The 12,431-nt window shown below is 41.0% G+C and overlaps 1 protein-coding gene across 1 annotated transcript in view; it reads left to right on the forward strand.

Moving 5' to 3' along the window:
* The window catches only part of Xpnpep3 (X-prolyl aminopeptidase 3), a 48,389-nt gene that overhangs the window by 9,372 nt on the left and 26,586 nt on the right, over window positions 1–12,431 (forward strand). Inside the window, exon 2 of the mRNA XM_032918244.1 lies at window positions 4,856–4,972. Coding sequence (XP_032774135.1) covers window positions 4,856–4,972 — 117 coding nt within the window. The remainder of the gene's footprint in view (window positions 1–4,855; window positions 4,973–12,431) is intronic.

Consider the following 12,431-nt stretch of genomic DNA (forward strand, 5'->3'; position numbering starts at 1 on the left):
TTAGACAAGACTGTGGTGCAAGAGAGGAGAGGTGGCTAGTAGTACCAAGGACCAGGTTTCAGTTCCCAGTACCCTTCAGTAACTATAGCTTCAGGAGATCCAGTATCTGCTGGCCTCCAGAGACACTAGTCACATAAAAATTTTTATTTTTATTTATTTATTTATTTATTTTTGTTTGTTTTTAGTTTTCATTTTCTCAAGATAGGGTTTCTTTGTCCTGGCTGTCCTAGGATTAGCTCTGTAGACCAGCCTGGCCTAAAACTCAGATTTTCCTGCCTCTGCCTCCCAAGTTCTAGGATTAAAGGCATGAGCCACCATGGCTAATAAAAATAGATCTTTAAAAAAAAAAAGAAAAGAAAAGAAAACTGACTTTCCGGCTAAATTATCCCTAAGTTAAAAACACTGCTCTATTCCCATCATTTTGCTTTCCTAGAAATCCCCTTTGCTCTTCATCCCTTCCTGTTCATGCCTGATTGCTTTCTGTCATGCCTCAGTTAAATTATTTTCAGTGAGATAGTAAATGTAGCATGTGGTGTAGGCTCTTTGCCAGGTCTGAACAAATTTTGCTTAGTGTTTGGTTTGGTCGTAAGAGACTGGAGGGACTGTGAAACACTTAAAACTCAATGTGAGTTCTACCTAGTGTATGTGCTTAGGCACACTGAAGGGATTCATGTATCTATTGGTTATATCCTTAGTCAAACTCCCCGGTATGTTTATTTTTCCTTATTTAATTGGTAGAGCCTTCCACCAAAATAAATATTTTGTGTTCATAATGAAACTGGGTTTAAAGAGATAATTTGTAGGAATGTTACTTGTTAATGAAAATTTTAATATTTCAACTTCAGCCTGATTTCACATCCTGTTCTTTCCACTTGACTCTCATTTCTTGGACTAGAAATGTAGGGTCTCGACATTGCAAAATGTAGGACAGTCCGTGATCCAGAGAAAAGTTAGAAAATTGGGGGTGGGAAGTAATCTAAGAAGCCCTCAGAAGTATAAAGGTAAGCAGGCCTGGTGGTACACGCTTTCAATCCTAGCACCAGTGAGGCTGAGGCAGGTGGGTACGTGTGAGTTCAGGGCCAGCCTGGGCCCTGCCAGCCTGAATTACATTGCAAGTGAGGACTATAGTGAAACCATACCTCCAAAAACCAAACAAAAATGTACTTAATTAGGTCATATAACTTAAATAAATGACACACAGAATAGTTGGCCAAATTCAATTTGAAAGCATCAAGAGTAGTGCGCTTCTTCCTGCTGAGGGAGAGAAAGTACGGCTGTGCTGTTTTGTACGGATTGTACTTGAGACAGGTATTGCTCACCAGTGAAGAGGTGAGATGAGTCCAATTCATTTCTTTCTATACTTCAGTACTGGGTTTTGATGTGCTAAGAAAATGGTTCACCCCTGAACCAATACTCCCAGCTGTTTTTCAGTGACTGGATTGTCCCAGAGCCCAGCATGTAAAAGTTAAATGTGCCTCTGGGCTGCAGCCTGGCCTCCGACCTCTTAACTGTTCTTCCCACCACTGCACTCCATCCACCCTGTTAGCTGTCTCATATGCCTGGCCACTGCACTCCACTCACCCTGTTAGCTGTCTCATATGCCTGGCCACTGCACTCCATCCACCCTGTTAGCTGTCTCATATGCCTGGCCACTGCACTCCACTCACCCTGTTAGCTGTCTCATATGCCTGGCCACTGCACTCCACTCACCCTGTTAGCTGTCTCATATGCCTGGCCACTGCACTCCACTCACCCTGTTAGCTGTCTCATATGCCTGGTCACTGCACTCCATCCACCCTGTTAGCACACTGTCTCATATGCCTGGCCACTGCACTCCACTCACCCTTTTAGCTGTCTCATATGCCTGGCCACTGCCCTAGCCCTCCTGTTCTAGAAACAAATGTTTCTAGAGGCAACTAAAAAATATAAGGGGCAAAGGTTGCTGTGCTCTAGAGAAAGTTATTTCTCTGGAGGGGTAAATGTTTTAAAAATATTTAAATTGCAAGACTGTAAAGTTGTTTTTCTGGTTCTGACTTGTGGATTTTTTATATTTGGTGGTGAGAGCATAAAGCTGTATTTGGTAGTAAAAGTATGAAATGCAGTGTGGAGCTCTGAATCTTCCAATCCCAAGTGCCTGCTAACTGTGGAAGTTCACCAACATAAACTTAGGGTGGCGCTCATTTGGGAATGTGACTTTTCAATTTTGGAAGTTCTCTATAATAAAAGTTTGTTTTTTTTTGTTTTTTTTTTTTTGTTTTTTTTTTTTTTTTTTTTGGTGGTGGCAATGGGGGGTTTTTTGTTTTGTTTTATTTTTGGGGGGCGGAGTGGGATTGGGGGGGTGAGACAGGATTTCTCTGTGTAGCCCTGGCTGTCCTAAAACTCACTCTATAGATCAGGCTGGCCTTGAACTCAGAGATCTGCTTGCCTCTGGTTCCTGAGTACTAGGATTAAAGGCCTGTGCCACCACTGCCTGGCTAATAAAGTTTTTTTTGTTTTGTTTTGTTTGTTTTTTGTTTTTTTATCTTAAAAATTAATCAACACCTGCTCTCTTTTTCTATCTGGGCCTGATTTAAGAGCAGACATAGATTTGTAGTAAGTGCATCCAGTTATCACTTGGCGCCTTGAAAGCTTAGCAAGTCATTGTATTAGTCCCTGAGGCTGCCACAACAAATACCATAATAATACCATACACTTGGCAGAATCCAAGATCAGGAGTGCAAGTCTGCACATCTATGTGTGGTGGTGTCCATCCCAGTCCATCCTAGTATGGACTTGGGTTGAGGACCCTGGAAGCTGGCTGGTTAGCCAGTCTAGCCAGATTGGTGAGTTCCAGGGTCTCTACAAATGCAGTGAAGTGCAACTGAAGTAAAGAAGACACTTGTTGTAAACCTCTGGCTTCCACACATACATGCACACTCACATGCACATGTGTACTCACAAACTGGCATATACATCACACACAGACCCCTAACTGTCAAACACTTGCCATCCATAATGCTTCACAGGCTCTAGAGAAATCTTTATCTTGACCTGACTTACGATACTCTACTTTTGGACTGAATATGTGTTGAAGACTACTACAATCAATACTAATTGTGTCAGGATTAAATAAGATTTTGCATTGAATCTGGGTGGAAGAATAAAGTCCAAAGACTTTGAATTTAAATAATCCTATATGTGAATCTCATTTTGTCCAATGCTGTATGGCCTTAAGCAAATTGTTTTTGTATGTCTGATCCTGATAACTCAATTGTTTGGGGGTTTTTGAGACAGGGTCTCACTGTATAGCCATGGCTGTCATAGACCTCACTATGTAGACCAGTCTGGCCTCGAAGTTACAGAGATACACTAAACCACACAGGCTTTTTAGGTCTGCTAGCAGAGGAACCTCCTGTTGCACTGGTGCATTCTCGTGTGTTCTCTCTGCCTCCTGCTGCTTCTTTACATTCAAGCACATTTGTACAAGTACCTGTAGGTATAAATTTTCCTCAACTTACTCTAAGAAGGGTTTAACCCCCTTCACTCTCACCACCCACCAGAGACATTGGAAAGAAAGGGTATTAAGATACAGAGGAAGTGGACCTGTTTAGAAATAGTTATTCGGGGCGATTCCAATCTTCGTTGTTCTCAGTCCATTCAGTGGACACCACACACGAATCAGCAAGGGCAGTTCAAGCCAGAAGAAACCAGAAGGCTCACCAATTGCCCAAGCCCACAGAAGGGGCAAGAAGCCACAGGAACCTCACCAGAAGTTCTTCAGTGAGTTTTTCTTAATGAAGTCACCAGAATGCAATGCGAGGCAAAGCAATGCTTGTGTGTTGTCAGCAAAGACCAGCAAGATAGAGCAAGGCAGACCAACGCGCTCGTTCCTGCAGTCTGTGGGGTCATATTTATATTCTTTCTAAACATCACACATTCTTTCACGTGTCTGCTATAGCAAAACATCCTTTCATCTGTATCTGCTTCAGTGAAACATTCTTTCACCTCTGTGCCCCAACGCAAACATCATTTGACATAACTGACTTTCCAAAGAAACCAGAGGTTTTCACTTGAGGTGCCTGCTACGATGGTGTGCATTATGCTCCTTTTCTCTTCTCAAGGGGAAGTAACTTGAGTGGTTTCTGTTCAGAACAGTCTGATCACCGTCTTCTGCAGTCCCACACAAATGTCTTTACGAATGACCTCACCCATCTTGTAACAGTTGCTGTACATATGAATCTCTTACTATATTTAGTACTGTGATGTTCTGTTTTGTCTCAGCTCCACCATGTTTTGTCTACTAGGGCAAACAATCTTGCGTCTTGCGTAGCATGTGTTCCGGTGATATCCTCAGGAAAGTTCTGTTAAATTAATGCTAACTATGCTCACTTATATGTCAACTCTGATTAAGCATTTTCTCATACCTTATTTTATCAGTCTATAACATTGCAAGATTAAATGAGATAGTAAGTACTTGTTAACCTATAGCTAACATAGTCTCAATAAAAATGTCAATTCTAGTTTTCCAAATTTTAGAACATAGGCTCTGGCCACTTTTGAACGCCTTTCTGACCCTTCTTTGTTTTTCTTTGTACCTCCTCCTCCTTATAGCTCCTTATTTATAACTGTATTGTGTGTTTGTGTTTATTGTACTGTAGTAGACTAAAATCTGTGAGGGTAAAGACCTTATCTCTGCTTCTTAGGGCCCAATACAGGCTCTTGCACAGAAAAAGAGCCACATATCTATTGGAGGGAGGAGGAAAGAAATGCTAGTGTGTGTTTTGTAAGGACCCAAACTGCTGGGAATAGATAAGAGCATGTATGCAGTGAAGATGGTCATGTCCACTGTTCCATCTCATCCTTTGTTTTTTCTCAGGATGCATGTCATGTTTACAGCGAAGGTACTCCCTCCAGCCGGTGCCAGTAAAGGAAATTCCAAACCGGTACTTAGGCCAGCCCAGCCCAGTTACACATCCACACCTCCTCAGACCAGGTAAGGCCTTTGATGGTAACAACCATCTCTCTAGTTTAGACACTCTGTCTAGAATATTGCTATACATTAAAATTCTTCTCACTAGGTATGTATCATGATTACACACTGGTAGTATTGTTAATGTGACTGAGGAGTTGAAGTTTTTGTTGTAACTAAGTTTAGATGCATCCACGGAACTGCCAGTACTCTAGTGACATCCAGTTTAGACTGATAATGCAATAAACTGTGATTCCGAATGGCCAGTAACAAGTTTACAGTTCAGGACTTTCTGGTATGGGAGTTTTGCCTTCTTGTATATCTATGTTCCACATATGCGCCTACTGACTTGGAGGCCATTATATCCTCTGGAACTGGAGTTAGCTGTGGTTGTGAGCTGCCATATTGGTCCTGGGGACCGAACTCAGGTCCTCTGAAAACGCAGCCAGTGCTCTAACCAGCAAGCCATCTCCAGCCTCTATTTCAGTATTTTTTTAAAGAAAAGTTCTAATTGATAGTTTCTAGAGCTATTTTCTGTAGATTCTTTGTTTCTATTTAAAATGTTAACTGTTTATTTGAAAATTTTAATTACGTCAATGTAGGTTGAACAGAATTTCCAGATGTTTATTGCTATGAGAAGTGGCCTACTCCAGCTGATTAAAGTCATGCAAAGGACTAGGAAGGTTTCTTCTTTCTCCCCTCCCCACGCCTAGAACACGCGCCATCACACTTGCTTGGGTTCACACTTCAGTTGTGTTTAGGAAGACTGTGATGCAGTTGTGAATAGCATCCCAGAGTGAGATACAGAGTAAAACAGAAAAGGCTATAGAGACAAAGCTAGGGCTTTGAGGAGAATTACTTATTCCTTCTACCATGGAAAGATAAATGTGTATTTCTGTAACTTGCTACAAAAGCACGAGTGTTAATAATGTAAATTCCCTCTAGAAATATGTTACTCTTTCACTGTTTCCACTCAGTGAATGATACCAGTGTGTCTCTCAGTGAGGACTTCCTTTGGCTGATTCTTCATCAGACTGGAATTCCCGCTGGGAAGTCTGCTGACACTCAGGAAATGCAGCTCACCACTGAAACACACAAGAAATCAGTTTTTCAAAGCTGTAAGGTAAGCATGATAGAAGTCCGTTGAGACTTTTCCCCTATCAACCTACTTGTAGTTTCTGTGTAAAGGAGGAGGAAGAGGTTGAGTTGATACTGAAGTATTACCAGCTTTGAAATGATTGATTTCTTGTGGTGAAATACTTGTGGTAAGCTGCATTTCCCAGGCCTTGAACATCACAACCATACCCAGATGAGTGACTTCATGTCTGAATCACTGCTTTCTACATTCTGTAACATGACTTTTATTTTTGCCTTTGTCACAGATCTGACTATAGCTCTGAAAAGTATTAAAAACAACTTGAAACAAAACATCAATATTCAGTCTTTTAATAAAGATGAAAAAATATTCAATCTTGATATGATCACATAGAACATGAAAATTTCCTTTAAAAGGAGAAAAATAGTACTTTGAGTAGTTTTTGTGAGTGAAAATGAAAGCTTTTTATTTTCTCTCCTCCTCCGTTTTACATGTAGGAGCCACTAAGTTTGCTATTTTTTCCATAGTAGGATGAGCTCTGTGCTAGGAAGGATGTGGCCACTCTTCAGTCTTGTGCCATTACCTAATCAAAGTATTATGTTAGGAACAAAGATCTGTGGGATAGGCGCATACATGCACTCAGGCATACATTACATACAAACATACATACATACATACATACATACATACATACATACATATATACATACATACATAAAATGTTTACACAGAACAGAATCGTCAATGTCTTAAAGTTTAAAGGGATCGTGTGACATGCTACTAAGCATGCAGACTTTACAGAGAAAAGGTATTTAAACATGAATCCTGTACACCTACCCACAAACAGACATGTACACATTCTTTTAATCCGTTTTAGCCAGCAGTGATAACACATGCCTTTAGTCCTAGCATTTGAGAGTCAGAGGGAGGAGGATCTCTGTGAGTTTGAGGCCACCCTGGCCTACATAACCAGCCCCAGGACAGCCAGGGGTACTGGGAGAATTTACACAACTGAACTCAACTTATGGAATAAAATTTGTCAGTCATAACTTTGCTCCAAAAAAATCTTACATTTAGCATTTAGCATAGTTACAGGAATGCCTACAACTTACAACTAACTTTAGCAAAATATAATTCCACTACTCATAAGAATACAGTTGAGTTATAGATTCATATTCCCAAGATGTCACCCCTTAAATGTTTCTAAGTCACTTACAAACTCATCTTTCATGAAATTTAGGTAAGTTCTCCCTTAAAAAAAAGAAGTGGTTGTTTGTTTGTTTGTTTAAGACAGGGTTTCCTCTGTGTGGCCTCAGCTGTCCTGGAACTCATTCTATAGACCAGGCTTACCTCAAACTTACAGAGATCTTCCCGTCTGTGCCTCCCAAGTGCTGGGATTAAAGGTGTGCACTACCACCACCTGGCCTAAGAAGTCCATCTTATAAAAGTTAATTGTTAAAGATTTGACGTTAATATCTGAAATGTTGGGCTGAAGAGATGGTTCAGCAATTAAGAGCACTGGCCGCTCTTCCAGACAACCTGCATTTGACTCTCAGCACCCACATGGTGGCTCATAACTATTTGTAAGATGCCCACTTGTGTGTCAAAACCACTGGGTGAACTTTATCAAAGAAAATATACATGCCACGACCCCATAGACCTACTTCACCACATTTTAGCAAGTCAGGAGATCATTAAGGGTTAGAAAGAAGGAAAGGGGAAATGAAAAGGAAAGGAAAGGGAAGAAAAGGAAAGGAAGGGGGGGGTGTTTGCTTTTGACACAATCCTCTATGTATCCCTCTCTGACCTGGGACTCATTAGTGACTTCCTTACTTCACCTCCCCAGGTGCTAGGATTAGCACCATGTCCACCTCAACCTATTTTGTTGTTGTCAGATTTATTTTACATTATGTGCATGAGTGCTTTGCCTGTGTGTGCATGTGTGTGCTCACTCACACACACTCCACATGCATGCCTGATGTCTGTGGATGTCAGAAGAGGGCATCAGATGACAGATCCCCTAGAATTGGAGTTTTCCTGGAAACCAGACCCAGAACTTCATAAACACTGTACATGTGTTCTCCATTGAGCAAAGCCTTCACCTCTGAATTCTAAACAGAGGCTGTCTGCTATCTATGTTCCTTACATTTATAGCTTTTTACCTAATTCATGTTGACTGTGAGCTTTGGTTCACCTTTATTTTATAACTGTCATCTGGAGTTCTGTGCACTGCCAACTTGAGCTGAATTGTAAAAATGTCCTATTTGATTTCATTTTTTTTATCATTTGTTTATTTACTTGTGTGGTCCTGAAACTGGAGTTACGTATGGTGACAAGCTGCCATGTAGGTGCTAGGGATCAAACCTGTTGCTCCTCTGAAGGAGCAACAAATGCTCTCAATTTCTGAGTCAACTCTCCAGCCCTCTAAATCAATCTTAAGGAGGATTTTCTCAATTGAAGTTCTCTCTTTCCAGATGACTATGACTTCTGTTAAGGAGTCAGGGGGTGTTTGGGGGGGAATCTGACCAACACAGCCCTGAATGGTCACTTCTGACTTGTTGCTGTTCAGTGAGAAAACCAAAGACCTGAGACTTGTATACACATAATTACTTGGCCATGAAGAGTGATTGTCCATGTCAGTTTCTTCTTCCAAAGTCCTATACCGTTGCATTCCCACAGGGACACCCTTTCAAGTGTATTTGGTTGGGTTTATAGAAGCTAAAACGGCTTAGAACTTGCTATGTAACATAAGGGTAGCCTTGTTCTCCAGATCCTGCTACTTCTAAGTTCTGGAAATACAGAACCACATATGCCTGACTCTACTGTCATTTTTGAGTTTGAGTTTGAGACAGGTATTCACTTAAGACAAATGATACTAATCTAGTAATATTTTCAGTCTCTCTTACTACATAAAAAGAAATCTAATTGAGTTTGGGGGTGGTGGTTTATTTATTTTTATGTGTTTTGTTGTTGCTGTTTGGGGGATGGTATACTGTGGTGTAACGGTATACCTTAGCTCATGTTAAGGAAACATTCTATACTGAACTCTATCCCTAGCCCTGAAAGATGTCTCCATTAATATAAAAATTTAGAGGGCAATGTATGTTTTTAGTCAGACAAAATATGTGTTGTACAATTAAGTATGTTCTGGCAAAGAAAGCCACAGGTGTAACCTAGAACTTGGTCAATATATAGAACAGGTATTCTCTTTTTTTTTTAAATACACAGAGAGAGAGAGAGAGAGAGAGAGAGAGAGAGAGAGAGAGAGAGAGAGAGAGAGAGAATGAGAGAGAGAGTAGCTGTCTTCAGACACACCAGAAAAGGGCATCGGATCCCATTACAGATGGTTGTGAGCCACCATGTGGTTGCTGGGATTTGAACTCAGGACCTCTGGAAGAGCAGTCAGTGCTCTTAACCTCTGAGCCATCTCTCCAGCCCATGTATTATCTTTTAACATTTGTACTCATAAGGATCAGAAGCTCAAGGTCCTCAACTACACAGTAAGTTTGAGGCCAGCCTGGCTATTTGAGGCTTGTTTAAAAAAATAGAAAGGGGCAGAGGGGAGATGGCTCAATGATAAAGTGCTTGCTGCACAGCGGAAGGCCCTGAGTTTGAATGCCCAGAACACATATACCCGGCCAGAGACAGTACTGCGCATGTGTTGCCACAGCTCATGGGCCAGCTAGCCCAGCAACAGCAAACAGGAGACCCTGTCTCAAACAAGGTGGCAGGTGAAGACCAAAACCCAGAGGCTTCTAACCTCCAGTGACAGACAGACACACATACTCAGTACTCTTGACAGTTCCCTCATGCCCTGCTGTGATAATCCTCCACTTCCATAGGAAACCATCCTTCTCGTTTCAAGATCAAAATGCCTGTTTATGTTGCCATATAAGTGAATTATATGGTATGTACCCTTTCTGTTTCTTGTTTTGCTCAATACATGCAAATGAAGTTCACTTGAGTATTATTTTATTTTTCAGAAACCCATGACTCACATTACAAAGGAAACACAAAATAATTTCTTTTTCCTGTCTCTGAATCAGCTCATGAACTACTTTGTATACAGTAAAAACTAATATTAAATTAGTTACCTAATATTAAACAGTTCTTTTCAGAATAGACCACCTTAAAATATCAGTCTGGTTAGTTTTGGGAAATAATTAAACAACATACCTAGAGTACAGCAAAAGTCTGCTTCTTTCCAGCCAGTTTCAGTCTTTATTGCTCTTTCTCTGTGAGTTTTCTGCTTGGCTAACAAAACATGAAGAACAATCTTCTTGTTCTCTTAACAGGCCCAGCCCTAAGTGTCTTGAAGGAACTTCCTTCTTGGCTGCAGTCTTAGAATTGATTGTGAGACTTCTAGTCTTTTGATTGGTTCAACAAAGTTGTTAGAAGGGCCCCTCTGTCTTTAATTGATTCCACAAGATAAAATGCCAACTTTAGTCCTAAATCATTTACAGTTTCACAAAGGGCCAGCATGCCTACTCAGACATAACAGTTTTGCCAGAAGAAATCCAGGCCAGATGAACTGTTGGTTCTGTGATCAAAGGCCTTTGCAACTGCCAAACTTACTAATAGAGTACAAAGTTCATCCCTTCACATGCCTTCCACTCCCCACCAGATGAAAAGAAAAGGTACCTTTCCTGTGTAAGCTTTCTCTTACTGTTTATTAGTTTACTGCTTTGAAATTTTGGAAGTTTGAAAACATTTAACTAATGATCATTCCAAACTGTTGATAGTTACTAGACTTAGAAAAATATAGCCAATATTTTAAAACATTTAAAACTTTAATCATTCTCAGGAAACTAGATTTCATAAACAAATGCTTTAAATGAGGCTGGCACTGTAACTCAGTTGGTAGAATGCTTGTCTAGCATGCCTAGAACCTGGTTTCAGCCCCTGGAACCCTGAAAACTGGGTGTGGTGATACATGTCTGTAATCCCAGCTCTTAGAGAGGAAGGCAGAAGGATTAGGAGTTAAAATTATAGCCAGTCTCTGCTTTTTTGGAAGTAGATCATCAGGACAGCCTGTTCTCAGACCTCCCTGCTGCAGGGAGCTGTCACTGTACTCCTCAAACCTTACTTGCCCTTCATACACATGCACACACACATGTGCACATGCACCCACACCCATGTGCTGCTTGGGTAATTAGGACATTTCCAATGTTGAGTAACAATGACAAACTTAACATGAATTAGAAAGTTAGCTGTGCTTTAGCTCTAATACGAAGTTCGGGTTTCTGTCCAGTAGTTCTAGGAGACTTGGGAGGCCCCATTTCAGAAGGAAAAAAAAAGTGGGGATAAGTTCTTTGTTAATCTGAGTGAAGGAGAGTGAAGACCATTACTCAAATTCTTTGGTCAAATTAAGCAAGCTTCATTTTCTGTCGGACAGGGCTCTAGGGGGTGTTGAGGAAAATAGCATTGAACATAGGAAAAAGAGGGGTTTATGTAGCCCAAAAAAACTGCAACATTAGGGGGCTTCCAAGAGTTTTGGGTTAGGTAGGAACTTAGCAGAACATTTCAGAATTATTCGGCAAAACATCGGCTTCCAAGAGTTTTGGGTTAGGTAGGAACTTAGCAGAACATTTCAGAATTATTCGGCAAAACATCTCTTCAGGATGGAGGTTAGGGTTTAGGGTGTGGGACATGTCAGATTCCAAAAAATTCTTCAAGACCTAGTCAAATCCAAGTTTCACAGAAAATAATGGAATTATTTTGACTTTAACTTAAAAAAGTTTTGTTGTTGTTGTTTTGTTTTTTGAGACAGGGTCTCACTATGTAGCCCCTGGCTGGCCTGGCACTTAACTACATAGACCAGGCTAACCTTGAACTACAGTTTTATGTGCGTGGGCCTCCTAAGTGCTGGATCAAAGGCATGTGTCACTGTGTCTGACCTAAACATATTTTATTAATAGAATGCATACTGCAGGATTTGCTGTACTTAGTTCTACACAAGGAAGTAAAATTAGACAGTCCCAAAGTAAAACACAAACAGTTGAGTTACGTATACTGAACATAGTTACCGAAAGAATTCCCAAGGTCGTCCTCTGATTACTAGAATCGCCCTGGGAACTATGACAAAGGCAAAGGCAGGGAGAAACAGTGATAAACAGGACATAAAACCTCCAGGATGGATGCGAATGCAGTGATGTTTATCACAGCAGCAGAAGGCTAAATCTGTAAATGTCTACCAATGTGGGGTTGTCCAGAAGTGTGGGTCCATTCATGCCGGTGGTTTCATAACCCCCCCAACACACACACAACACACACACACACACGCGCGCACACATAACACACACACGAACACACACGCACACACATACGCACACGTAACACAGAGTCGGGGATGCTTATAGAGGCCAGAGGTCAGCTTCAGGCGTTCAG

Source organism: Rattus rattus, chromosome 1 (genome assembly GCF_011064425.1).
Source record: "Rattus rattus isolate New Zealand chromosome 1, Rrattus_CSIRO_v1, whole genome shotgun sequence".
NCBI classification, from domain to species: Eukaryota; Metazoa; Chordata; class Mammalia; order Rodentia; family Muridae; genus Rattus; species Rattus rattus.